Raw genomic sequence first — 24,445 nt, 5'->3', positions numbered from 1 at the left:
CAAAATACCTGTCCTTTGCTAATGCCTTACTATATTTTCTTCCACATGACCTATTAAGCATCTCCCTTCCCGATTCTGTATATGATACAACCTTTGGTGGTCCTCCCACCTTGTTTCTATATAAGATAACAAGTTGGATGACTCAGTCACTGGAGAATGGTTTTTGAGAAATTCATTGAATTGAGTTCTGAAAATTAAAAAGAGGTTTGGATTTTAGCCAAGCAAACTTAGCTAGGCATCCCAAAGGGGGCAAGAAAACAATAAAAACCCAACTGAAGGACAAATGCCTTCTAGTAGACAAGGGAAGAAGTCTTACAGTTAGAAGTTGTCTTTCTGTCCATTCTTGTTGAAGTCCTCAGCCGTGTCCACACTACAACAAAAAACCTGAAGCACCAAGTCTCAGAGCCCAAGCCAATTGATTTGGGCTTTGTTTACAGAGCTAAATATTGCATTGTAGGTCAGTTTCTGTGCCTGAGCTCAGCTAGAATATCTACACTGCAGTTTTTAGCTCCACAGCCTGAGCCCCACGATCCAAGCTGTGCTGCAGGACTTTTATTGCCACATAGACATCTATCATATTAATTGGATTCAACTCAGCACATCTAAGTCTTTCATCTACTCAAGTATAAATAAATTACTGCAGTTAGTGGATCGAGAAGAGGTATAAAGGTAGATCCTGAGAGTGGGCTTCTGTGCCGGTGTATGACCAAATGCAGTGGGAAAGCACTGCCTGTGCTATAGGGCATACAGCAACAATTCAGGGAGGAGCAGTGCACAGTTGGGCATAGAGAACGCTGGTGTATTGCTGCAAGGAAGAATAGTGTTGGGAAGATGGAGCTCTCCAAAGTCACCTCATGTTTGAGAGGAGCTCCAGGGCCCTGTTACCACCTCCATTGAGAAGTTCTGTTCAATTACTAGAAAGCTTCCGTGCCTTTGTTACTGCTAATGCCCCCTACCTTCAAGCCCCTGTGGCTGTGCACCGCTTTCCTGAAGGGAAGATTTATTACTTGAGTTTTGCTCCAGTGTTTGTGGTCTGAGGCTGATTCTGCACCACTGAAGTCACTGGGGGTGAAGCAGATCCTTCTTCGTGAGCCTTTACACAACACACACTAAATATGTAGTTGTCTTTCACCACCTCAGTCGCTCAGCTGCAATGGTGTTGGTGCTCTGGATTTGCCCACAAGGTGAATGCTGAGAAGGAATGAACGTTTTCCAAAGTGGTCACATTTATTTTCCATTTATTTTAAATCTCATTGAAAAACTGTCCAGCGAGGAATAATAAACCTAAATACACTTGACTGGTAGTGAAACTGAGGGGTGGAAATATTAATATCACTTTGTAACAGATTCTGAATTTTATAAATGTATAATGCACTCACAGAGCCTCCAAGTGGGAGGGTGTATCTAATGGGGTCATGTGGGGGTCGGCCCTGAGGATGGTACTGTTCACTGTTTTCATTAATGATGTGGATAATGGACTACAGGGTGTGCAGATGACACTAAGCTAGGTGGGACTGCAAGCACTTTGGAGAGCAGGTTTAAAATTTGAAATGACCTTGACAAATTGGAGAATAGGTCTGAATTCAACAAGATTAATTTCAATAAAGGCAAGTGCAAAGTATTTCACTTAGGAAGATTAAAAAATAGAATGCACAGATACAAAATGGGCAGTAACTGTAGTGTAGGTCACACTGCAAACAAAGAACCTAGAGGTCATAGCAGATGAGAAAATGAATGAGTCATCAGTATGTGGTAGATGCAAAACAGGCTGGAATGATTCTGGGGTGCATTAACGGGAGTGTTGTATGTAATCCACAAGATAATTGTCCCACTCTACTTGAAGCCTGTGAGGCCCCCAAATTGGAAGGAGTTCAGAGGAGAGTGACCAAAATGATAAGAGAACACCAGAGCTGTGAGGAAAAGTTTTTAAAAATGGATATGTCTAGTCTTGAGAAAAGAAAATGAAGGGGAACGCACCATTTCAGAAGACTGTTGAGGCTTGTTATAAAGAAGACAGTGATCAATTGTTCTCCATGTCCACTGAAGGTCAGATAAGAAATAATGGGCTTAATCTGCAGCAAGAGAGATTTACATTAGATTTTAGGAAAATCTTTATAATGTGGGTAAACTCTGGAATAAGCTTCCAAGAGACATCGTAAGGTCCTCCCACCCCTTTTTGTTTTGGTTTTTTTTGGAAGCTTTTAATAAAACTCAGACAAACGTCTGTCGGGATGGTCTAGGTTTACTTGGTCCTGCCCCAGTGCAATTCCTTCCTACACCAGCCCAGCAGTGTTGCCTGGCCCTCACCACTCTGGACTGAGGTTGTGATTTAGAAGTCCTGGGGCTTTGGCTGACACAGCTGTATCAGAAGCACAGTGGGAAGCCTCATGATCTTTTAAATCATGAAGCCCCAGACCAATGTATGCTTTCTCCTTACCCCTGTTGATGGCACTATCTGTGATTCTATGCAAATATATAACACGTAGGATAATAAAACCAAAGGAGAAGGATTGACCTCATCTAGTTTGAGAATACAGTAGGGTCTCAATATTCATGAACCTGAGGTTCGTGAATTCAATTATTTGTGAGCATCCGGAGTGGCCCCTTCCCCTGGGGCTCTGTGTAGGGAGTGCCGGCAGATGCTGCTTCCTCTGGGGCTCTGGGTAGGGAGTGCCTGCAGCTGCTTCTTCCCCCAGGGCTCTGGGCAGGGAGCTCCAGCAGCTACTGCTTTCCCTGGAGCCCAAGGCAGAAGCGCCAGCAGCTGCTGCTTCCCCAGGGCCTCGGGCAGGAGCGCTGGCAGCCAGGGCCAGCCATATTTGTGACCTCCATTACTCCTTACAAGAATGAGGAGTGCAGGGGTTGAATGTCGACCCGTGGTATTCCGATTTTGCGCATCTCCATTAGGTATGTGAAATTTGAAGCCTGGTCATCAGCTCAATCTTCCAGGTAATGAAGACATATGCTTTGAAAGTGCAGTCAAATGGAGACAAAATAGAAAAAAGACACCTGCTTGACTTGACTGCATTTGATCCTAAGTAGAGCTTTTCATCAGAAACAGACCTCAAATTCCACAATTAGACTGAAATAATTGATCAAGAAGAGACATTTGAAGAATCCCCCACCTAAAGTCAAATCCTGATGTTTCTTACTTACCAATTTATCCATTCCATTTTACCCTGCAAGGTGGGTGACGGGAAAGAGAAATGTTAAGCTATTCTGTTGTCGTTCATTTGTATGTTTTCTGATCATTGGCCAAGTTAATTGCATTAGAAGGTTTCCATTGACTTGAGTGGGAATTGCATGGCATAGCAGGTCTGTCTGTCAAAATTTAGGGGTGAAATGAAGCCCAATAAACAATGTGATTTTAAGAAATTTCATCAAATTGACATGTCCATTAATTATTAGGAATTGATTCTTTCCACCTCTACTATGATTCTGACTCCATGAATACTTCCCATTGGAAGTACTCAGTAACATTAAAACAAGGTTGAGAAGAGACAGGTTGGTTGATTTTTATGCCCAGAAAAAAATAATGTTTGCTTTGGCAATTTTCTTTCTTTTGCAGCCAAAAGAGATGTTTAAAAGGATGGTGGTTTACAATTCATCATTTAGATCTAACGAAAAACAAGTAAAATAACATTTTCCCTCTTTGTGTGGTACCTTTTTGTTTTGACTGTTTATAGATGACAATCTGTTCTTTGTTTTTCTTCTTTTTTGTTGACCAACTTTTGAGGCCAAAGATGCACTACAGTCTAATGCATGGAATCTGTTACTTTTTATAATCTTTCAATGAGTGCATGTGACTCCCGAATGTGTGCATGTTTGCCTAAACACATGCTATGTATAGACAGTAGGACAAATTCTCTCTTCAGCTACTTATGTATTCACTGATAAGTGGGGAAGAGGGTTGGGAGATGGAGGGTTAGGGCATGGATAACCAAGATCAGAAATTCAAAAAATAGTCAATTATCTGACATTCTAGTGCTCGTTGTTTTTCCTTGTTTTGCACTCTGCTTGCTGAGACATCAGTTATAAAATGGTGTATTGTTTTCCAGAGCAAATAGCTACCTGGCACAGTTAACTAGCTTTTTAACTGAAATCACTGGAACTGAACTTGGAAAATATTGATTAAATCTTCTAGTCCAGACCTTTTCCAATACAGAGTTGTTCACCCTCATACTACTTCTAGTGCTTCTATCCAATTTTTTAGTAAACCAAGTGATGAGATTCCCTTGGAAAGCTATTGAATGGTCTGCTACAGCTTGGTCACGCTTCACCATGGTGAAAAAATACCAGGTTATTGTTTAACATGAAGGAAGAATTGTGTTTTCCTTTGCTGCTGCTATTAAATGTGTCAGGTCACGCACAAAGGGTCTTAACTCCGCCAGTTATATTAGGGTCGTTGCCATGTTCTATGTAACTGTAGAACATGACAACAAAGTTGTTTGAATTCAGAGCCAGCAGTGAACAGCAAATCATAATTGTTTTCTTTGATTTTTAGTAGTGTTCTGTCTTTCATGACAAGCATGGACATTTTTGTATCACTTTTTGTTGATCCATTTGTTGATCACTTTTCTTGGAGAACAACCCAGTTTCAATGCAATATAGTAGATACCATCAAGAAACTGAAAATGATTAATGTTGGAAAAGTTTACAGTGTGCTTAATATATTCTCAGGAAAATGGAGACTTGAGAAAGGGTATTTAATTCAGAGCTGTTGTATTTTTGTAAGTGCTGTGAAATTAATAAACAATTTAAATAGTTGTGGAATGTGACAGATCCCTTCAGACTACAGCAAGCAGGACAATCATGCTATAACAAATGAGATTTAATTTCTGATTTAAAATATTCTATTGGATATTGTTTTTCATTATTTTAGCGTGAACTTTTCTGTTTTATTACTCCTATTCAGATGTGGTAGTGACTAGAAAAGTGATGAAAGAATGGGCATTAAACAGTATATTCTTTTGGGGGTGATGAACATGTTAAAATCACTAATATCATCCTTTCTGGTTTTTAAAATTCTCAGATTAGTAACATGTGAAACATTGGTCCAGATCCTGCAGTTGGATCCATATGAATGGACCTCTGCAGCCATGCAGAGCACCAGTGATCTGATCAGTTTTGGATGAACAAGGAATACTGGATGGCTCTCAACTCAGACAGTCAGAAGTCAGACTCTAGGGCTGATTGCATGTATAACATTAACATATTCCAGAAACTTACCCATTTGTTTTTACTCGATTTTAGTTCTCCCTGGTTGTACTAGTGTTTTGAGGTTATTTATTTGTTGGCATTTTTAAAAATTGCTTAGTTGCTGCTAAATATGTTGAATGGGATTTCATTGGCTAATTCCCTGGGCCTAGTCCTTTTGCAGATTTAAACCTTATGCTTCATCTAGAAGTCTAATCAAATGTCTGCTTCAGAGCTACCAAACATACAGCATTTCTAGAGTAAATTTTGGTTCACAGTTACAGGCATTCGGTCCCATAAATCCCAAAGTGGGGCTGCATGTTTAGTAAACAAACAGATTCTGCCCACCTAACTAGGCAATGTTTTTGGACTAATAGTTTATTCTCAGAACACTGCATTTTTTGGTCACTTGAAACTATTTGCACATTTGTGCCAAGTTTGCAGAATAGTTTTAAGAAGTCAAAAAAGTCAAAATGTTTTAGTAATGTTGAAGTGCAACTTTTCATTTTGATTTCTGGGGATGAAAGAAAAGGAGGATTAGCTTCAGCAAATGTCAGTGGGTGGGGATGAATGATTATGAATTGCCGTTATGAATAGCTGTGGATAGTCAGTGGGCCAGAGAAATAAAGTGAAAATAATTCTAAAGCTTGGCAGTTACAGGATTCCCCTGGGATTTGAAAGGCACAAAATCAATTCTGTGCTGCAATGACTATAATTCTTTCTGAAAAGTGGAACAGCTTTGAGAGGAGAATTTGAGAAAGTCCATACCAGAATATCTCATAGCCCACTACTCAGGGCGCTCTCCTGCAGTGTGGAAGAGCCAAGCTGAAATCCCTTCTCCACATTAGGGGGATTCAGCTGAATGCCCTGATCTCCAAGCTCATAAGGAAGGAACCACCACCTCCTTCTCTTCATCCAACAATTTTGTGAATTTACTTCTTTATTCCTTTTTTGTCAAAACGCCTGAAATTGAAACAATTGTTTTTGAGTGGAACATTTTGCACTTGAGGCATTTTTGACTCAAGCTGACCTACAGGTTTTGAAAAACATCAGTTTCTGTTTGACCCAAAACAAAACTTTTTAAGTATTTTTGGACTTGACAATGAGCCGAAACATTCATTCTACCCTCTACCTACGAATGGTGCTGAGTGTTTTCCTGAGCAGCATTCCTGTAAGCTGAGGGAAGGTTTGGGCCTTTGATTTCTTTTTCATTTGGTTTTGCCACTTAGTTGAAATACCAGCCCTCTCCTGAATATGCAGTCTTCAGAGCACTGTATACAGTGGGAATAACTATTGTGCCATTTTTCATGTAAAGATTTAAGGTACTTCAAAAATATATGGTGTTTGTGTGCATATTGGATCCATACTGTATTCTCTTGTTGGTCAAAGGTCTCTATCTAATATTTATGCTGTTGTTTAAAAGTCATTTTCCCAGGAACATATTCTTCTGGGGCCACATCTGTTTGTCATGATGTTGACCTGTGACTATGGAAGGGCTCATGACTTGAGCTTGATTACGTAATGAAGCAGTGGTTACATTGCTTACAACTCTGGTCAAGGATGTTTTCTCCAATACTATCATTTCCTAGCCTAGCCTTGCCTCTTAAAAGCAGATACATAAATCAGCTATTCAGAATCAGTTGTTCACCTGAATCAATTTAGTTTCCATTTTCGTGCTGTTAAATTTGCTATAAAAAATTTACAATAACTCAAGGAAAATCACAATACTAATGTCTGTGGTATCTAACATGTTGGCTGAGTGCATAAATACACTTTTAAGTGTGAAATCTTAGTTCCATTGAAATCTCTGGCAAATCTCTGATTGACTTCATTAGGGGCCAGGATTTTATCTCCTAAGATTTTAATTGAACATGCTAGCAGGGAGTGAGTTTGCTAATTGTTAACTAAAAGTTTAGCAAGACCTCCCCATAACTGACACATCATCCTGTCAGGGAAAAGGCTCTAACAATGGACAGGGTCTGGCTATGTGTGGTAAAGGGATAACTCTCTTAGAGCAGTGGGAGAGAGAGTGCTGGAATTGCAGAGTAAGAAACACTAGCTAAGAAATGCTGCTAACCAAGTTGTAACCTAGAGCCTACGGCACTGCACTAATCCACCACAGGGGTGAAATTCGTCTGGCTGTGGATCACCTACCATGTCAAGTACCAGAGGGGTAGCCGTGTTAGTCTGGATCTGTAACAGCAACAAAGAGTCCTGTGGCACCTTATAGACTAATAGAAAAGTTTTGAGCAGCATCTGATGAAGAGAGTCTTTGCTCATGAAAGTTCATGCTCAAAACTTTTCTGTTAGTCTATAAGGTGCCACAGGACCCTTCGTTGCTGCTACCATGTCAATGACCCAAATACCCCCTATCAATTTTCCCGTCTCCTTAGCTCCAAATGATGGCAGCTTAAAATGGTCCAGAATTGTTGCCACTGCCAGAGCTGGGTGGACAAGTAAAGGTGTCCACCTTGCAAAAGTTATTAGTACAACTCCCCCTTCCCACCTCCCCCCACTCACACTTCCAAACAGAATTAATGCAGAACTTTCAGCAGCCTGAAACCCCTACCCATGCTGCTCACCCTGCAGTTCCCAGGAGAGCCCAAGGATGCCTCACCTTCTAGAGATTAGACAATCACAACCAGCCACTTGCATCTAGCACCAGGACTTTCAGACCAACCACCTCTGCAGAAATGATAGTTTATTGCATTTCCTACCCTTGGTGCTGTGCTTGAATCTGAAAGCTACAAAGGCAGAGGATCACCTCAAGATTTAAAATAAACTCATCTCAACAGAACTCTCACTCTGCCACCAAATCCAACAAAAACAAACCCAGAAGCAAACCCATTTCCAATCCCACACCCTCCTCCTCCTCATGTTAAAAACCATCCCCTCCAGTGTGTCATGAAAGTAAAATCATAAATGATCAAAATTAGGGAGCGAATTGTTAATAATCTCCGGACACTTAGGTGATGATACGGGAGAGTGGAGGTTTGTAAAGGACTCTGCCCAATACACCAGATTCTGCCAGTCTTAGCCATGCCAAACAGTGCCTCATTCTGTGATCAGTCCCCACATGGATAATACTCAGATTGAGGAAGGCATAAAATGCTTCATAATGCTGATCCATATAGGGCCAAATCCTGAGAGGGGCTCAGGGGTTGGTGACCTCCACCTACAATTCCTACTGTCTTCACCACCTCTCAGAATGTGGTTTGCCATCCTGAAGATACATCTACACTAGCCCAAAAGATCATCCAGCTCAGGGTTGATCTTCACATCTAGTAGGGACTCACAAAATCAACCTCTCAGGGGTCACAGCCAATCCCTGAAAGTCTCTCGTTGATCTTACTCATTATGAACAGCCAAATAAGCCAAGCACATATACGTCGATTCTAGCTACGCAATTGCTGTAACTAGAATTGCATATCTGCAGTCAACTTACTTTTTCTAGTGTTCACACATCTTGAGTTCATCATAAACTGCAAGCTTGCTGCAGACCAGGACACACTAACCCAAAGTGGCACAAGAGCTGGGAGAACAAGAGAGACAAAAACATATCTCCGCTACTACAATGATCACCCCCTCCACACACACACACCTTTCTAGATCCATGGTCATACACATGCCCATCATAACATGCTGTGCGTGAAATTCCACAGTGACCGTGTGTGCGAAACTAGACAGTCACTGTAGTCTTGAATTAACTCACACAGGAAGATGATAGAAGACAAAAATCACCTATGGACAAACACTTTTCACAAAGCAATCACTCTGTATCTCACCTGTAAGTCCTCATCCTCAAAGGAAATCTGCACATCACTTTCAAAAAAGATGAGCATGGGAGCTTAAATTAATAACTTTGCTAGATGTGAAAAATAATGGTCTTAAGACATTGTATTCGTGCATATTACAATAATCTGCAACCCACTAACCCCTTTTTTGTTATACGATGGCAGGAGTGTTAATAAGTAACTTCACCCTTGAATTGTCCCTTAGAATATGAGCTAATTTCTGGTGCTAAGTTAGCTCTATTTCGCTGTGACGCTCTCTATACCTGTCTCAGACCAGGAGAGCTCTGTGTTGCTCAAAACCTTGTCTTGCTCACCAAAGCTGTGTCTACACGTGCACGCTACTTCGAAGTAGCGGCACTAACTTCGAAATAGCGCCCGTCGCGGCTACACGCGTCGGCGCTATTTCGAAGTTAACTTCGACGTTAGGCGGCGAGACGTCGAAGTCGCTAACCTCATGAGGGGATCGGAATAGCGCCCTACTTCGACGTTCAACGTCGAAGTAGGGACCGTGTAGACGATCCGCGTCCCGCAACGTTGAAATTGCCGGGTCCTCCATGGCGGCCATCAGCTGGGGGGTTGAGAGATGCTCTCTCTCCAGCCCCTGCGGGGCTCTATGGTCACCGTGGGCAGCAGCCCTTAGCCCAGGGCTTCTGGCTGCTGCTGCGGCAGCTGGGGATCCATGCTGCAGGCACAGGGTCTGCAACCAGTTGTCGGCTCTGTGGATCTTGTGTTGTTTAGTGCAACTGTGTCTGGGAGGGGCCCTTTAAGGGAGCGGCTTGCTGTTGAGTCCGCCCTGTGACCCTGTCTGCAGCTGTGCCTGGCACCCTTATTTCGATGTGTGCTACTTTGGTGTGTAGACGTACCCTCGCAGCGCCTATTTCGATGTGGTGCCGCGCAACGTCGAAGTTGAACATCGACGTTGCCAGCCCTGGAGGACGTGTAGACGTTATTCATCGAAATAGCCTATTTCGATGTTGCTACATCGAAATAAGCTATTTCGATGTTGGCTTCACGTGTAGACGTAGCCCAAAAGAAGTTGGTCCAATAAAAGCGATTCCCTCACCCACCTGATCACTCTAACATTCTCTAGTAAGGCTTTTCAATATCTTTGTCAGGCAGAATATCGGCTACCTGTATGTCTTTCTCCATGTTTCATTCTCGCCACCTTTTGTAGTTTCGAGTTTTCTCGCTAATAAGTTTGGTGGGATTCTGTGCATGTGAGCTGCCTAAAATTAAGCATTTATTTATTTTCAGGGCTTTCAGAAGTATGTGGAAGATTTTGACCCCTATACAATGGTAAGGAGAAGATTTAATTATGCCAGGGGGGTTATGATTAAATGATGTGCAGGAACCTAGGGTTGCATAGTGTCCATGATTTGTGCCTGTAGAGTTGCCTTTGCAACCAGAAGTAGTTCTGAGAAGGAAGCAGATGATCCTAAGTTGACCAGCATTCTGTTCTTCCTGTAACTCTGACTGAGGAGAGGTGCACACTTTACTATGTGTCTTCTGAATTATTTCATGCAGCTGCTTTTTAGATGTGGAAATGACTAACTGATGTGTCTTTTGGTAGTTTTCAGCGGATCAAATCATGGGGAAAGATGTGCGGCTGCTACGTATTAAAAAGGTAACCCCCGGTAATAGGGTTGAGACATTTTGTGCATCAGGTGGGTTCTTGCTTTTTCAGACTACACAGGGCACATGATTATGTTGTTTCTTTCTACCCTTGATGAACCTCCAGTACATCACAGCATTGGGACACCTCTCTGATAAATCTCAAGGAATGTGGATGGAGAAGAGAAGGAAACGCTAGTGCTTCCCCCACTCAGTATCCTCCTATACTGCTGAACTTGTCCTCGGCCCCCTTATAGGCTTTCCAGCTTCTGGCAACCCTATATATCTCCCTCCCAAAATCCCCATGGCTCCTTCACTAGTATTATATTCTCATGTTTCTCCCATCTCCCCAGGGCTCAAGGGGGTACACAGAACAAAGGCCACACACAGGCTGGGGGACACCTATAAGGCTAATTCCTCTATGTTGCAATGTATCATATATTTTTATTTCAGTCATGGCATAGTTAGAGTCTGTTGCTGTTATTAAACAGTTTCAGCACCATTCTGGTCATTCTTGTACCTCTTTGATTAAAATAACGTGGAACAGTTAGGTCCATAACCTTTTATGAACTTGCTTGCAGCTGACCAAAATCGTCAAAAGGGATTTGTGTTTTTGGGTGCCCAGCTTCAGGTATGTGGAAGGAGCCTGAATTTCAAAAGATGCTGAACATCAGGCCTTTCCTGTGTCTCTCACGTGGCCCATACAAGGAACGAGACCTCAAAATCACTGAGCACTTATTGGCTTCGTCTACACTAGCCCCAAACTTCAAAATGGCCACGCAAATGGCCATTTCGAAGTTTACTAATGAAGCGCTGAAATGCATATTCAGCGCTTCATTAGCGTGCGGGCGGCCACGACACTTCGAAATTGACACACCTCGCCGCCGCGCGGATCGTCCCGACGGGGCTCCTTTTCGAAAGGACCCTGCCTACTTCGAAGTCCCCTTATTCCCATGATGGAGTACAGTACAGGAGGACAGTTCAGAGATCACATGATGGGAATAAGGGGACTTCGAAGTAGGCAGGGTCCTTTCGAAAAGGAGCCCCGTCGGGACGATCCGCGCGGCGGCGAGGTGTGTCAATTTCGAAGTGCCGCGGCCGCCCGCACGCTAATGAAGCGCTGAATATGCATTTCAGCGCTTCATCAGTAAACTTCGAAATGGCCATTTGCGTGGCCATTTCGAAGTTTGGGGCTAGTGTAGACACAGCCATTAAAACCTTGCTGGCCGATACTACCAAGAATATGCCAAGGACCTGATCTTGCAACTATTATGTGCTAATTACTGTAAGGGTGAAAGAATCAGGGCCCTACTGGTTGTGGTGTCTGTCTGTAACATACTGTGAACTAGAACTTTTCCTTTAATAGGAAGGACCATTAGATCTTGCAGTAGAAGGAGGCATTGATTCACCCATTGGAAAAGTTGTAGTGTCTGCTATCTATGAGGGTGGTGCTGCAGACAAACATGGTGAGTAACCTGGGATAAATCAGGGGGATTTTGAAGCCAGTTCTAAAGCACTCCAAGTTTATACTTTCTTCAGGACTGTGCTTGATGTGGTGCGTGAGAAATACTTAAGGCAGATTAAGTCTGCAAGAGATTCATGTTCAGAGCCGCTTCAGAACTAGGCCCTTCTTGTGGGGGCTGGTACTTCCTGTAAAAACAATTGGAGCTGGCCAGATGTTCTGGCAGGTTTCCTCAAAGTATAAAGAACAAGCTACAGCTGCTGTGATTTTAGGAACTGCGGCAGCAGAAAGCCAGTAACTGGGGAAGAGAAGGAAGACAGAGAGTTATTTCATTATCAACAGCCCTGTTCTGTCACTCTTCCAGCATGTAAATTACTGCATATAAGTAATCCCATTAAAATCCATGGTGGCAGAGTATGGCCCTAGATGATTATTTCAAGAATGGTGTTAATGGGAGTTCTGTGTTCTAAGGGGCTGCAAGACAGACAAAAGCTAACAGAAAAAGATTATAATTGACATTTTAGAGACAGGACGGAAACACAGAACAATTGTGACTCACCCAGCATCACACAAGCGGTCTGTGGCAAACCCAAATATTGACCCCAGATCTCCAGTCCTGTGGCTTAGCTACAGTATGGTGGGCTGGTTATATGGCAGCTGCAGATCAGTGCTGGGAGAGTTCCTTGGGTGGTAAGTTAACTTTACAGTATTTCTAGGCGGGGGGTGGGGTTATTCTTGTGAAATTCAGAGAGGAGGACAGTTCAGAGATCACATGTAAGGCTTGTCTTCATTATTGTGCTACATCAGTGCCTCTGCATCTGTTCAAGACATGTTACATTGCTGGGAGAGCACCCTCCCATCGATGTAATTATTGCACCTCAGTGGGAGATGGAAATTATGTTGGCAGGAGAGCATCTCCCTCCAACACATCATGGTGTGGACACCACTTTGTCAATGATGCATTTATGTTGCTTGGCTGGGGAATCCGCATTCCTGAGCGATGTAAGTCACATCAAATTAAGCAGTAATGTAGATAAGCCCATGGTCTTCTGTTCTATATATAATTCACTCGCTAGTTCCTAAGGGTGTCCCTGATCGTACTAAACAATCCTGCAATGACTTCAGTAGCAGGTGTGAGAATCTGGGTGTAAATGAGGGCAAAATTGAGCTAAGTACCTATTATACCTTTGGCTGCACTGTTTAAGAGAATTCACTATCAGCGAGCTTCAAAGCCATTCTGGTACTTAGGAACCAGTCTGCATAGCTAGGGGCCTAGCTGCCATCTGTGCCTTTGAAACCTTTCCTCTTAATATTACCGTAGTTATCCATAACCAGAGATGGATTAGCTCTTATTGGCCACAACCAACTTCAGGAGGATGTTATACTGTGCTCACTGTCCCAGCACCTAAAGCTTCTACTTATTTTCATTTACAACTAGTAATGTACACCTAGGCATCTAGAAGAGGTTTCAGGCTAATTTGCAGAAGGATGTTTCTTGAATGTGCATGAAATGTGAGGCATCTGGGAGAGCAGTTTTTGACAGAAATTGTATTGTGGATGTGGCATGTTTTCCCTGTTTTTCCTTCACCAGGAGGCATAGTGAAAGGGGATGAAATCATGGCTGTGAATGGCAAAATTTTAGTTGATGTGACACTGGCAGAAGCCCAGACAATACTGGCCAAAGCCTGGAATGGGGGTGGGGTAAGTGAATGAATGTTTTTCTCCAAGAGATGTACTCAGTAGCCATGAGCCATTTAGTTTCAATGTATACTGCTGTCTGTGGGCAGTGCAGAATACGTCTCTCCAGCTGCGTCTACACGTGCACGCTACTTCAAAGTAGCGGCACCAACTTCGAAATAGCGCCCGTCGCGTCTACACGCATCGGGCGCTATTTCGAAGTTAACTTCGACGTTAGGCGGCGAGTCGTCGAAGTCACTAACCTCATGAGGAGATAGGAATAGCGCCCTACTTCGACGTTCAACGTCGAAGTAGGGACCGTGTAGACGATCCGCGTCCCGCAACGTCGAAATTGCTGGGTCCTCCATGGCGGCCATCAGCTGGGGGGTTGAGAGATGCTCTCTCTCCAGCCCCTGCGGGGCTCTATGGTCACCGTGGGCAGCAGCCCTTAGCCCAGGGCTTCTGGCTGCTTCTGCGGCAGCTGGGGATCTATGCTGCAGGCACAGGGTCTGCAACCAGTTGTCAGCTCTGTGTATCTTGTGCTGTTTAGTGCAACTGTGTCTGGGAGGGGCCCTTTAAGGGAGCGGCTGGCTGTTGAGTCCGCCCTGTGACCCTGTCTGCAGCTGTGCCTGGCATCCCTATTTCGATGTGTGCTACTTTGATGTGTAGACGTTCCCTCGCTGTGCCTATTTCGATGTTGGGCTGAGCAACGTCGAAGTTGAACATCGACGTTGCCGGCCCTGGAGGACGTGTAGACGTTATTCATCGAAATAGACTATTTCGATGTCGCAACATCGAAATACGCTATTTCGATGTTGGCTGCACGTGTAGACGTAGCCTCCAAGATGTTAACATTGAAGATGAATTGTGAATTGTCAAGGACTTTATCACAGTATCAGTTTTATCTCATCCGTCACAAAAGATGAACAAAATACTCCACTTTGGCTGCAGTGACAATCTTCTGAATAAGAGTGACATTGGCTACGTCTACACGTGCACGCTACATCAAAATAGCTTATTTCGATGTAGCGACATTGAAATAGTCTATTTCGATGAATAACGTCTACACGTCCTCCAGGGCTGGCACCGTCGACGTTCAACTTCGACGTTGGGCAGCACCACATCGAAATAAGCGCTGCGAGGGAACGTCTACACGCCAAAGTAGCACACATCGAAATAACAGGAACAGCTGCAGACAGGCTCACAGGGTGGACTCAACAGCAAGCCACTCCCTTAAAGGGCCCCTCCCAGACACACTTGCACTAAACAACACAAGATCCACAGAGCCAACAACCGGTTGCAGACCCTGTGCATGCAGCATGGATCCCCAGCTGCAGCTGCAGCAGCCAGAAGCCCTGGGCTAAAGGCTGCTGCACACGGTGACCATAGAGCCCCTCAGGGGCTGGAGAGAGAGCGTCTCTCAACCCCTCAGCTGATGGCCGCCATGGCGGACCCCGCTATTTCGATGTTGCGGGATGCGGATCGTCTACACGTGCCCTACTTCGACGTTCAACTTTGAAGTAGGGAACTATTCCCATCCCCTCATGGGGTTAGCGACTTCGACGTCTCGCCGCCTAACGTCGATTTCAACTTCGAAATAGCGCCCAACACGTGTAGCCATGACGGGCGCTATTTCTAAGTTGGTGCCGCTACTTCGAAGTAGCGTGCACGTGTAGACGCGGCCATTGAGTGTTAAAAGTGCCCAGTGTGGGCTATAAATGATCATCCTATGAGGACATGGCTACACATATCCTGTTGAAGGGTCAATCTCCCAGAGTTTGATTTCTCACATCTGGTAAAGATGCGCAAAATCAATCCCTCTGGGGTCCACAGTCGCAAGGAGTGCTCTTGCTTTCGCAAGGAGTAAAGGAGGCTGACAGGAACATTTCTTCCATCGATCTCCCTCAATGAGGACAGACCTTACAGTTGACTGGAGATTCTAGCTATGCAATCGGCATAGGTAGAATTACATATCTGCAGTCGACTGTGTGGTCTATTGTAGACCAAGCCTCAGTTTGATACAGAGCAGTGGAGAAAATATTTATTTATTTTGAGATATAATTCAGAATTAACCAACTTGTTCAAACCCTCCTTAGATTTCTGAGACTAACTTCAGCCTGTATCGAACAGAACTGTTTCCTGTTGCCCTTTTCCCTGCTGGCAGTGGATTCCTCCATGACTCTTTCTATGATATTGCTGTGGTAGGCTACGTCTACACGTGCACCCAACTTCGAAATAGCTTATTTCGATGTTGCGACATCGAAATAGACTATTTCGATGAATAACGTCTACACGTCCTCCAGGGCTGGCAACGTCGATGTTCAACTTCGACGTTGCTCAGCCCAACATCGAAATAGGCACAGCGAGGGAACGTCTACACGGCAAAGTAGCACACATCGAAATAAGGGAGCCAGGCACAGCTGCAGACAGGGTCACGGGGCGGACTCAACAGCAAGTCGCTCCCTTAAAGGGCCCCTCCCAGACACACTTTCATTAAACAGTGCAAGATACACAGAGCCAACAACTAGTTGCAGACCCTGTATATGCAGCACGGACCCCCAGCTGCAGCAGCAGCAGCCAGAAGCCCTGGGCTAAGGGCTGCTGCCCACGGTGACCACAGAGCCCCGCAAGGGCTGGAGAGAGAGTATCTCTCAACCCCCCAGCTGATGGCCGCCATGGAGGACCCCGCTATTTCGATGTTGCGGGACGCGGAACGTCTACACGTCCCTACTTCGATGTTGAACGTCGAAGTAGGGCGCTATTCCCATCCCCTCATGGGGTTAGCGACTTCGACGTCTCGCCGCCTAACATCGATTTCAACTTCGAAATAGCGCCCAACACGTGTAGACGTGACGGGCGCTATTTCGAAGTTAGTGCCGCTACTTCGAAGTAGCGTGCACGTGTAGACGCAGCCTTAGTGTAATAACCTTCTCTCTGTACCTCCTGTTATGTGGAGTAGCCTCTCATGTCTCTGACTCATTGTCTTTCCACCTGTGAGGTTGCTTGCATGTGTCTGAGGGCAGAGTTTGTCCCTTTTATGTTTAGTCTTAATCTGGTTGAAGCTCACTGTCAAAGTTCCAATTTTGTCATGCGACAAGATACAAAATTACTTGGCTGGCTGCTTAAGGTCTCAGCTAATGATAATACATTTCTTTTACAGGATTGGATTGACTTGGTCATTGCAGCATCTCCTCCAAAGGAATACGATGATGAAATGTAAGTGTACAAATTCTTTCCCCAACAGCTAAACAGCTAGAGACAATAGCTTAGCCAGTTTACCTTTTAGCATATAGACAATGTTATTAAGGAATGTTTGTTTATTTTAACTGTTGCATTACTTTAACCCACATGCCCTCCTGTATTCATAGTCATTAATTGTTTTCCTCATAGATGTCATTGTACACTGTAAACGTACTTCTTCAAGCTTGAACATTTAATTAAATCATCACTCGATTTCAGCTGCTATATTTGGCTAATTAAATAAATGAGTCATTCAGAAGTTACTTAGGGAGGGATTTTCAGACATGCCCTATGAACATAAACTCCACACCCAAAAGCAACTGGGACTGCTCACTGAGAAGATGGATATTGTCTACATTTTGAGCTGAAAGGTATAAATTTCACCTTGAAAGGCATAGTGCCCTAGTGATAATTGAGCTAGTGCACTAAGAACAGTGTATCCAGAGGAGTGCAAGCAGCAGGAAGGACTAGCTACCCCAAATGCAGGCCTAGCCCCTCGGATTGGTCTGTACTCACAGCGGTTAGCCTTTCTCACCATTTGGCTATGCTCCGTTTTTAGCACATTAGCTCAAACAGAGCTAAGAAAGCTCTCTCTCTTGGAGCTGGAATTTGACCTCCACTGTATGCAAAGTCTTAGAACAAATTTTGAAAGAGAGAATAATTAAAGACATAGAGGTAACTGGTAGCTGGGATAAAATACAACATGGCTGTGCAAAAGGTAAATCATGCCAGATGAACCTGATCTCTTTCTTTAAAAAGGATAGCCGATGTTTTAAACAACAGAAATGCACTAAATCTACAAAAACAATGAGATGTCCTATGGCACCTTATTGACTTAACAGATTTTTGGAGCATAAGCTTTCATGAGCAAATGCGCTTCATCAGATGCAGTAAACCTAATCTACCTGGGACTTCAGCAAAGCATTTGATACAGTTCAAAGTGTAGACATTCCTTTAGGCTCCCAAGTACCTTAGTGAGTATTACAAATATGAAAACAAGGAGATAATACAAAACTAATCAGTATATTCGGTTAATGAAAGGACCAGGTGAGTTAAAATCAAATTATATTATTATTGATAGCATTAGTTTTATTTCAGACATATTTTCAAAAGCAAAGGCTTGTTTTCTAACTTGCCTCAGAAAGACACATTTGCAGACGTACCTGTGCCAAATACACTTGTAATGGGAAGTTACATAATTCATATTAAGCCTGATTCCCATTGCCCACAGGAAACCAGGTCCTCATATGGTGTAAATCACAAAGTTGTACTGGCTTGACTTTACACCAACTGGGGATCAGACCCAAAAAACAACAGTAAAAATGTCTAATACGTATACACATATACGCAAGCAAGAAATAACTTGAATTCTTACTGTTTGTTTCCATATCCTGTACATTTAGCTGTACTGTTACCTCATCAGCAATCAATCCCAACACAAACAGGAAAGGTTTTGAAGTCAGTGCAACTGTGTACAGACATGGGTATCTCCTGCAGCTGTAGCCACTGCTGTGGTGAATAGCCAAACCTGGGTTGATACGTACTGTTTCATTGTGAGGATGTACTGTTTTCCGAAGCATGTGTCTGCCTATGTATTGCATGCCTCAACCTATCTTCTTACCCAGGTCTCGCATGGTTTATGGGTGTGTCCCTTGGGCTTCTGTCTTGTCTGATTTTCCAACAGCACAAGGACTGAGGGTACAGCTACACTTACCGGAAGATCAGCACAGTGGTGGTTGATCTTCCAGGGTTTGATTTAGCATGCCTAAGTGGGACCATGTCATCTTGAATCATCAGAGCTCCACTGTCAACCCTCATACTCCTCACAGTTGCAAGGAGTAAGGGAAGTCAACAGGAGAGTTTCTCCAGTCGACTTCCCACTGTGGGTGACAGGCAATACTGATTTAGGATATGTCAACTTCAGCTGAGAAATTCGTGTGCCTGGAGTTGCAGATCTTAAATCGATTTTTTCCCCATGGTGTAGAACTGACCTTAGTTTAAATTTCTTAATTCTAAATTGACTTTTTATAACTTGCATTAATAGTCATAATTGAATTAATTATTGCTACTTAATATACATATTCTGGTCGTAACTACAGGTAGTAACAAGAGTCAGGGCCACCATGTACAGAGATATAGTAAGTGACAGCAGCACACACATTTGGGCCTTTCTCTGGGATGGGATTAGAATTGAACTTGTCAAAATAACTTCATACAGATATTGTTTTAGCTCCTGTTTGAAAGGCTAAGCAAAACATGTCTGGTTACATCTATTTGTTTTAGGAACTTGTGGAACACCAATCACTGTACTGTCTTCCAGAAGTTAGGAACACATTTTCTAAATGCTTCACTTTAGGGGTGTAGGACAAAATGTTACATGTTTTTTACACATATGAGTTGTTACACATTACTAGTTGGCACAAGATTATAAAACCAATTGTACAGCACCATGAATGTTCATAAATGTTTGGGAACAGAATTTGGCCCTAAAATTGACCAGATTCTCACCTGATATTTGTCAGCATAGTTCCACTGACCTCAGTGGAGCTACACTGGTTTATGCCAGCTGTCGATTTGGCTTTGAGTGGAGGATTGGCGGTTATCACTGTTAGTGGGCCTCGGGGCAAGATCAGAGGGGGCATGGTTCTGTGCCCCAGAAGGGGTGGGGCCAGGTGTGGAAGGGCGGGGTCAAGGGAAGTCAGCACCTGAACAGCAGGATTGCCCCCTGCTCTCTCCCTCACATCTGCGTGCAAGTGGAGCATCACTGCCATGGTGCGTCAAAGGGTCCCCCAAGCTCCAGCCACTGCTAAAGTAGTAGTGGTGGCGTCCAGAGCTCCAGGCCCTTTTGAAATGCCAGGCCCTGGGGCAACTGCCCCGTTTGCCCCCCTGTCTCTTCTCCTCCCCATTGGCAGGCCTGATTGAATCTTGACTTTTGTCAGATTAATACAAAGAAAACATTTAAAGGAGCAGACTTTCAGAGGTACTGAGCATCCCAACTCCACATGATCTCAGTGTGGTATAATGGGATTTTATGGCACTATGATTCTTTGTATCAGAAAAATTATCCGTACCTAAATGAAAGGAGCATGTAGTGTTTAATGGTAGCAGACAAGTACATTCAAGCAAATAGAGGTGCAGCAAAGAGACATAATGCTTCATGTTAAAAGAAACTATTTTTCTGTCTGATACATTGATCATGCTAGTTAAATGTCTGTTGCACAGTCAGACCCAGCCAGGTTCCTCTGTGGTAGACTGGACTTGATAGTGGCATCGATGTGATCACTAGAACAACTGACTGTCATTCATGTATTATAGCACCTCTGCTGATGCTTCCCCGCTCCCCACCCTTGGTCTTTGGATTCGTTACCATGCTTTCCACCACAAGACAAACACCTGCACTTATGACCACGTGCTACATGCACAGACACAGCTTGGCGCTGTCAGCTCGGAGTGCACTCGTGCCCCAGTGGTCTCCTCAGAAAGAGCACGGCTGCTTGCGGGATTGGATTGTGACTCACCCGCAAATATGGGAGAACCTAGTGTTACATAGGCAGTCATGAAAACAATCCTGAGAATAACAACTCAGCATCACTTTTCGTCTTTTAGGAATTTATAGTCATTTAGGCAGCTAAAAATTACTACTCCCACAAGGCCCCAGTCCAAAGAACAAGAGTTACTATTCATATTATACCTTGGTGTGCCTGTCAACCACCATTTATGCCTCACTGCCGTTTTTATTGCAAGTCTGTTTCTATTACTCTGCTGTCATTCAGGGATTATCCAAAGAATTATCCTTAACTGCTTCCTCTTACAGTGAAAACTTTCTGTACGCTTTTCCTTCTGTGGTTTCTGTATCATTACAGGCCCCTAGAAGGTGTAAGGTAAGTATTCTCCTGTAGGTTTGCATGGAGATTGTGTGGTCATATTCTTTGTGGTTAGATAAAATGCAGATCAAAACTGGTGAGTTGTAATTTTGTTATTTTACATGATACTTATCACAAACTTATAAATATGCATTCTGACTAATTGTTTCTTTTCTATTACAGGACTTTTTTTTAAAGTAAAGAAGGCAAAGTTGAAGAAATTAAGTCTGTGCCCTGAAGAAAGCTGCTGATTCAAAAATATCAAATCAGTGTCTTTTATATGAGAAGTGTGTAAAATTAGACTGTACCAAGAACTCAACTGGACTAGAGAGAAGCCTCATGTTTAGACTCTCTGAGCAATTTGTTAGTTCATGAACTTCCCATAGAGTCAAAGCAACACATGGCTACAAGAGAAAGATAATTCCACAGAAATGTTGCCAATGCAAAATAGCTTATTCTATAAAATCTATTTTTCTATAATGTATAGGGGCCAAATTTTGAGAAGCAGGCTCCAGAATTGCACTTGGAGTTTGCCTAGAAATGGATATCATTATTCACAAACGGGGTGTGTGTGTGTGTAAAAATCATATACTTTCTCACATGCGATGTCATAAGTTAGCTTGAAGAGAAGTGTCTGGTATTTTTACCCGAGAGTATTTTTCTATTGACATATTTGTAACTCCTGTTAACATTACACTCAGAGCTTTAGTTCTGCCTCCCTTACATAAACACTGGCTATGTCTACACTAGAACCATCTGTCTACAGAAGTTACTGTTGGAAGAGAAATTCCGACAAAACTTCTGTTAACAGATTGTGTCTACACATAAAAGCATATTGATCTTTGTATGCACTCTGTGGACAAAAGGGTCCCTGGAGTGTCTACATGGCTCTTTTGTCGACAGTTTCTGTCAGCAAAATACATTTTGTGTGTAGATGCTCCTTTCAGTTTTGTCAACAAAACTCTTTTTTTTTTTTTTTTGACAAAACTCTCTAGCGTTGATGTAGCCTGAGTGAAATTCAGTCATGTTCAGAGGACCGAAACTGATTTTGAATGCTTGGAGTTGGGCTTAGTTGGGTGAGTTTTCAACCATTGATCAGTACCTTTGTCAGCAAGGATTCCCATTGCTGATAGTGCACTTGTTCGGTGCTCTTGTCCAGCATAAAGTACTACTCAGCCTGAGAATTGATATCAGGTACCAATGGGTGAAGAGACCCAGTTAATGATACCATTGCTCATGTGATTAATACCCAGTGAAATTATCAGTGTGAATGCTGCAGGATCATACCCAAAATATAACCTCATATTATCAATGACTCAGTGTCTTGCAGTTACTGTCCTTTAGACTAGCAACTAACCTGATTTTGAAAGAAATTCTGATAAAATTGTACATTACTGAATTTGTTCTGAATTGCTTTTGAAGCCATTGAATATTTCTTGCAGTAAAAGTTCATCTCACCTTCCTTATATTACCTTAAATAAAACCATCCACAAAGCTTTAAGCAGTTTTTAATTCCACAAACATTTTAACAACTAGAAAATCAAGATGAAACTAACAGATTTCATCAATCAAATAATTTCTTAAATAAGTGCAAAGTCTTGTCAACATTCTACACCGATAAAGACTAATAACACAGAGGGTTATTACATTAGAGTTCAAAAGACACTTAACATGAAGAAATTACATATATATCCCTATCTATGTATTGCACTTCATATTGTCTCTAGGTTTTTCTTTTCTCATTATGAAGAGTTGATGTCCTTTCTGCCAGCACACAGGGCCATGGGCAGACAGGATTATGGATTCATTTCAACACAGTTAGGGATAGTTTACTTTATTAAGTTTACTACTTTACTGCTACTACAGAGTTAATGCTGTTGAATGGTTGTTATACAGCTATTACATGCACATTTCATCAAGAAACACTACTGAGCAATGCATATTGGAGTAAAAGGCACGTGGAATGCTTACATCCCTCCTATCACAAGGAGTCCCCCATCCCAGTCGCCTTACACCAGGGCCACAGTGACCGTGGCTCCCACTGGGGGAATCCAGGGCCCCCCTGAGGCTGAGGTCCCTGCTGAGACTCAGGAGGTGTGGGACCTCACAGTGATTTTATCCTTTAGCTGTTTACTGAGTGTGCACACTCTGGCTCAATGCCACTCCTAGCATTCTCATGAAGCTGATGCCAAGATTACCCTGTTTACTGGTTCCCTGGGTTCCCAGCTCAAGTTCAGGTGTCAGAGCTCACATGGCTAACTGTTGTTTATGTTTCCGGGGTTTAAGGCTGTAATTGAGATGGGAACTTCGTTTTACTACAGGAATGGAAACTTCCATCCTGGCCCTCAGGCCTGCTTATATTTTTTTACGTGAGACATCTTTTATACACACATGATATCCCTGTTGGGAATTTTGTCTGATCAAGGAATATGGGATTGGGTCCTAAATATATAACATGGCAAAATAAGAAAGTACTAATTCCTAGTTAAATCACACTGGTGTACCACTCTTCGCATTGAAATCCTTAAATGTGAGTGATGTCTTTGTTTTCATATGCAGTAATCTATCAATAAGCCAATGTATACGTCTGGGTAAGAAACAAGTTACGCTTTTTAAATCACTCTTATACAACCACCTAGAACAAGAATAAAATTGTTTGTGCCAAACTGAAAGGCTCCCATTTCTCTTTTGAGCTAGCGGGTGTTGAGGGGAGAGAAGCAATCACAGACAGTCTGCTAAGATACAGTTTTTCTAAGCCCATCTTGTATAATGAACTTCTTTGCAACATAGCAAAAGTGGTTCGGGGGCTGGAGGGACAGGTGTTGATGGATAGATGGAGCTATTGCTTGACTGAGCAACAGCAGCCCCCTCCAAGATTTTCAACTATTCCCACTAGGTTGGGGGCATGCTATAGCTTTTGACTGCTCCCTACTTCTCCCTCTCCCAGAGCTGTAGAGTCCAAGCCAAATGGAATAATCTAAGCACAGCAAAAGTGAACCAAGAGGGGAGAATGCAGACAAGCATGCTCTCGCCTGCACTGGCTCCCTACGCCTGTGTCTACACAGGCACAAATCTTCGAAATAGCCGTATTTTGAAGATTACTAATGAGGCGCTGAATTGAATATTCAGCACCTCATTAGCATTAGGATGCTTCTGGCCCCAGTGCTTCGAAAGTGCCGCTTTCAAAAGCGCGCGGCTTGGCTCGGCTTGGCGTGGCTACATGGGGTTACTTTTCTAAAGGACCCTAACCTTTCGAAATCCCCTTATTCTGATCAGTGATCAGGATAAGGGGATTTTGAAAGGTGTGGGGTCCTTTCGAAAAGGAGCCCTGTGTAGCTGCGCTGAGCCGTGCGCTTTCGAAAGCGGGGCTTTCCCCTTGAAACTCTCCTGTTGAGCTCCCTTACTCCTTACGATAATGAGGAGTACCAGGGCTGACTGTTGAGCCCTGATGGTTTGATTTTGTGCATCACCCTTCGGCATGCACAGTCGAACCCTGGAAGTTCGACCCTCACTGGGTCGATCTCCCGGTAAATATTGATGTACCCTCAGTGTGTCTGGTGACATACCTACAACATGTAAAGCAGTAGTATACTGAAATTGAGGCC

General features: G+C 43.3%; 1 protein-coding gene across 1 annotated transcript in view; it reads left to right on the top strand.

Annotated features, from left to right (window-relative positions):
* The window catches only part of USH1C (USH1 protein network component harmonin), a 109,880-nt gene extending 86,380 nt beyond the window's left edge, over positions 1–23,500 (top strand). The window contains exons 17-22 of the mRNA XM_074999043.1: positions 10,242–10,283; positions 10,558–10,611; positions 11,965–12,064; positions 13,652–13,761; positions 16,898–16,953; positions 21,024–23,500. Coding sequence (XP_074855144.1) covers positions 10,242–10,283; positions 10,558–10,611; positions 11,965–12,064; positions 13,652–13,761; positions 16,898–16,953; positions 21,024–21,036 — 375 coding nt within the window. The 3' untranslated portion in view covers positions 21,037–23,500. The remainder of the gene's footprint in view (positions 1–10,241; positions 10,284–10,557; positions 10,612–11,964; positions 12,065–13,651; positions 13,762–16,897; positions 16,954–21,023) is intronic.
* Positions 23,501–24,445: the final 945 nt, after the last annotated feature.

The sequence above is a fragment of the Carettochelys insculpta genome, chromosome 6 (genome assembly GCF_033958435.1).
Source record: "Carettochelys insculpta isolate YL-2023 chromosome 6, ASM3395843v1, whole genome shotgun sequence".
NCBI classification, from domain to species: Eukaryota; Metazoa; Chordata; order Testudines; family Carettochelyidae; genus Carettochelys; species Carettochelys insculpta.
The sequence above is the reverse complement of the archived record's forward strand: the minus strand, read 5'-3'. Positions and strand labels throughout refer to the sequence as shown.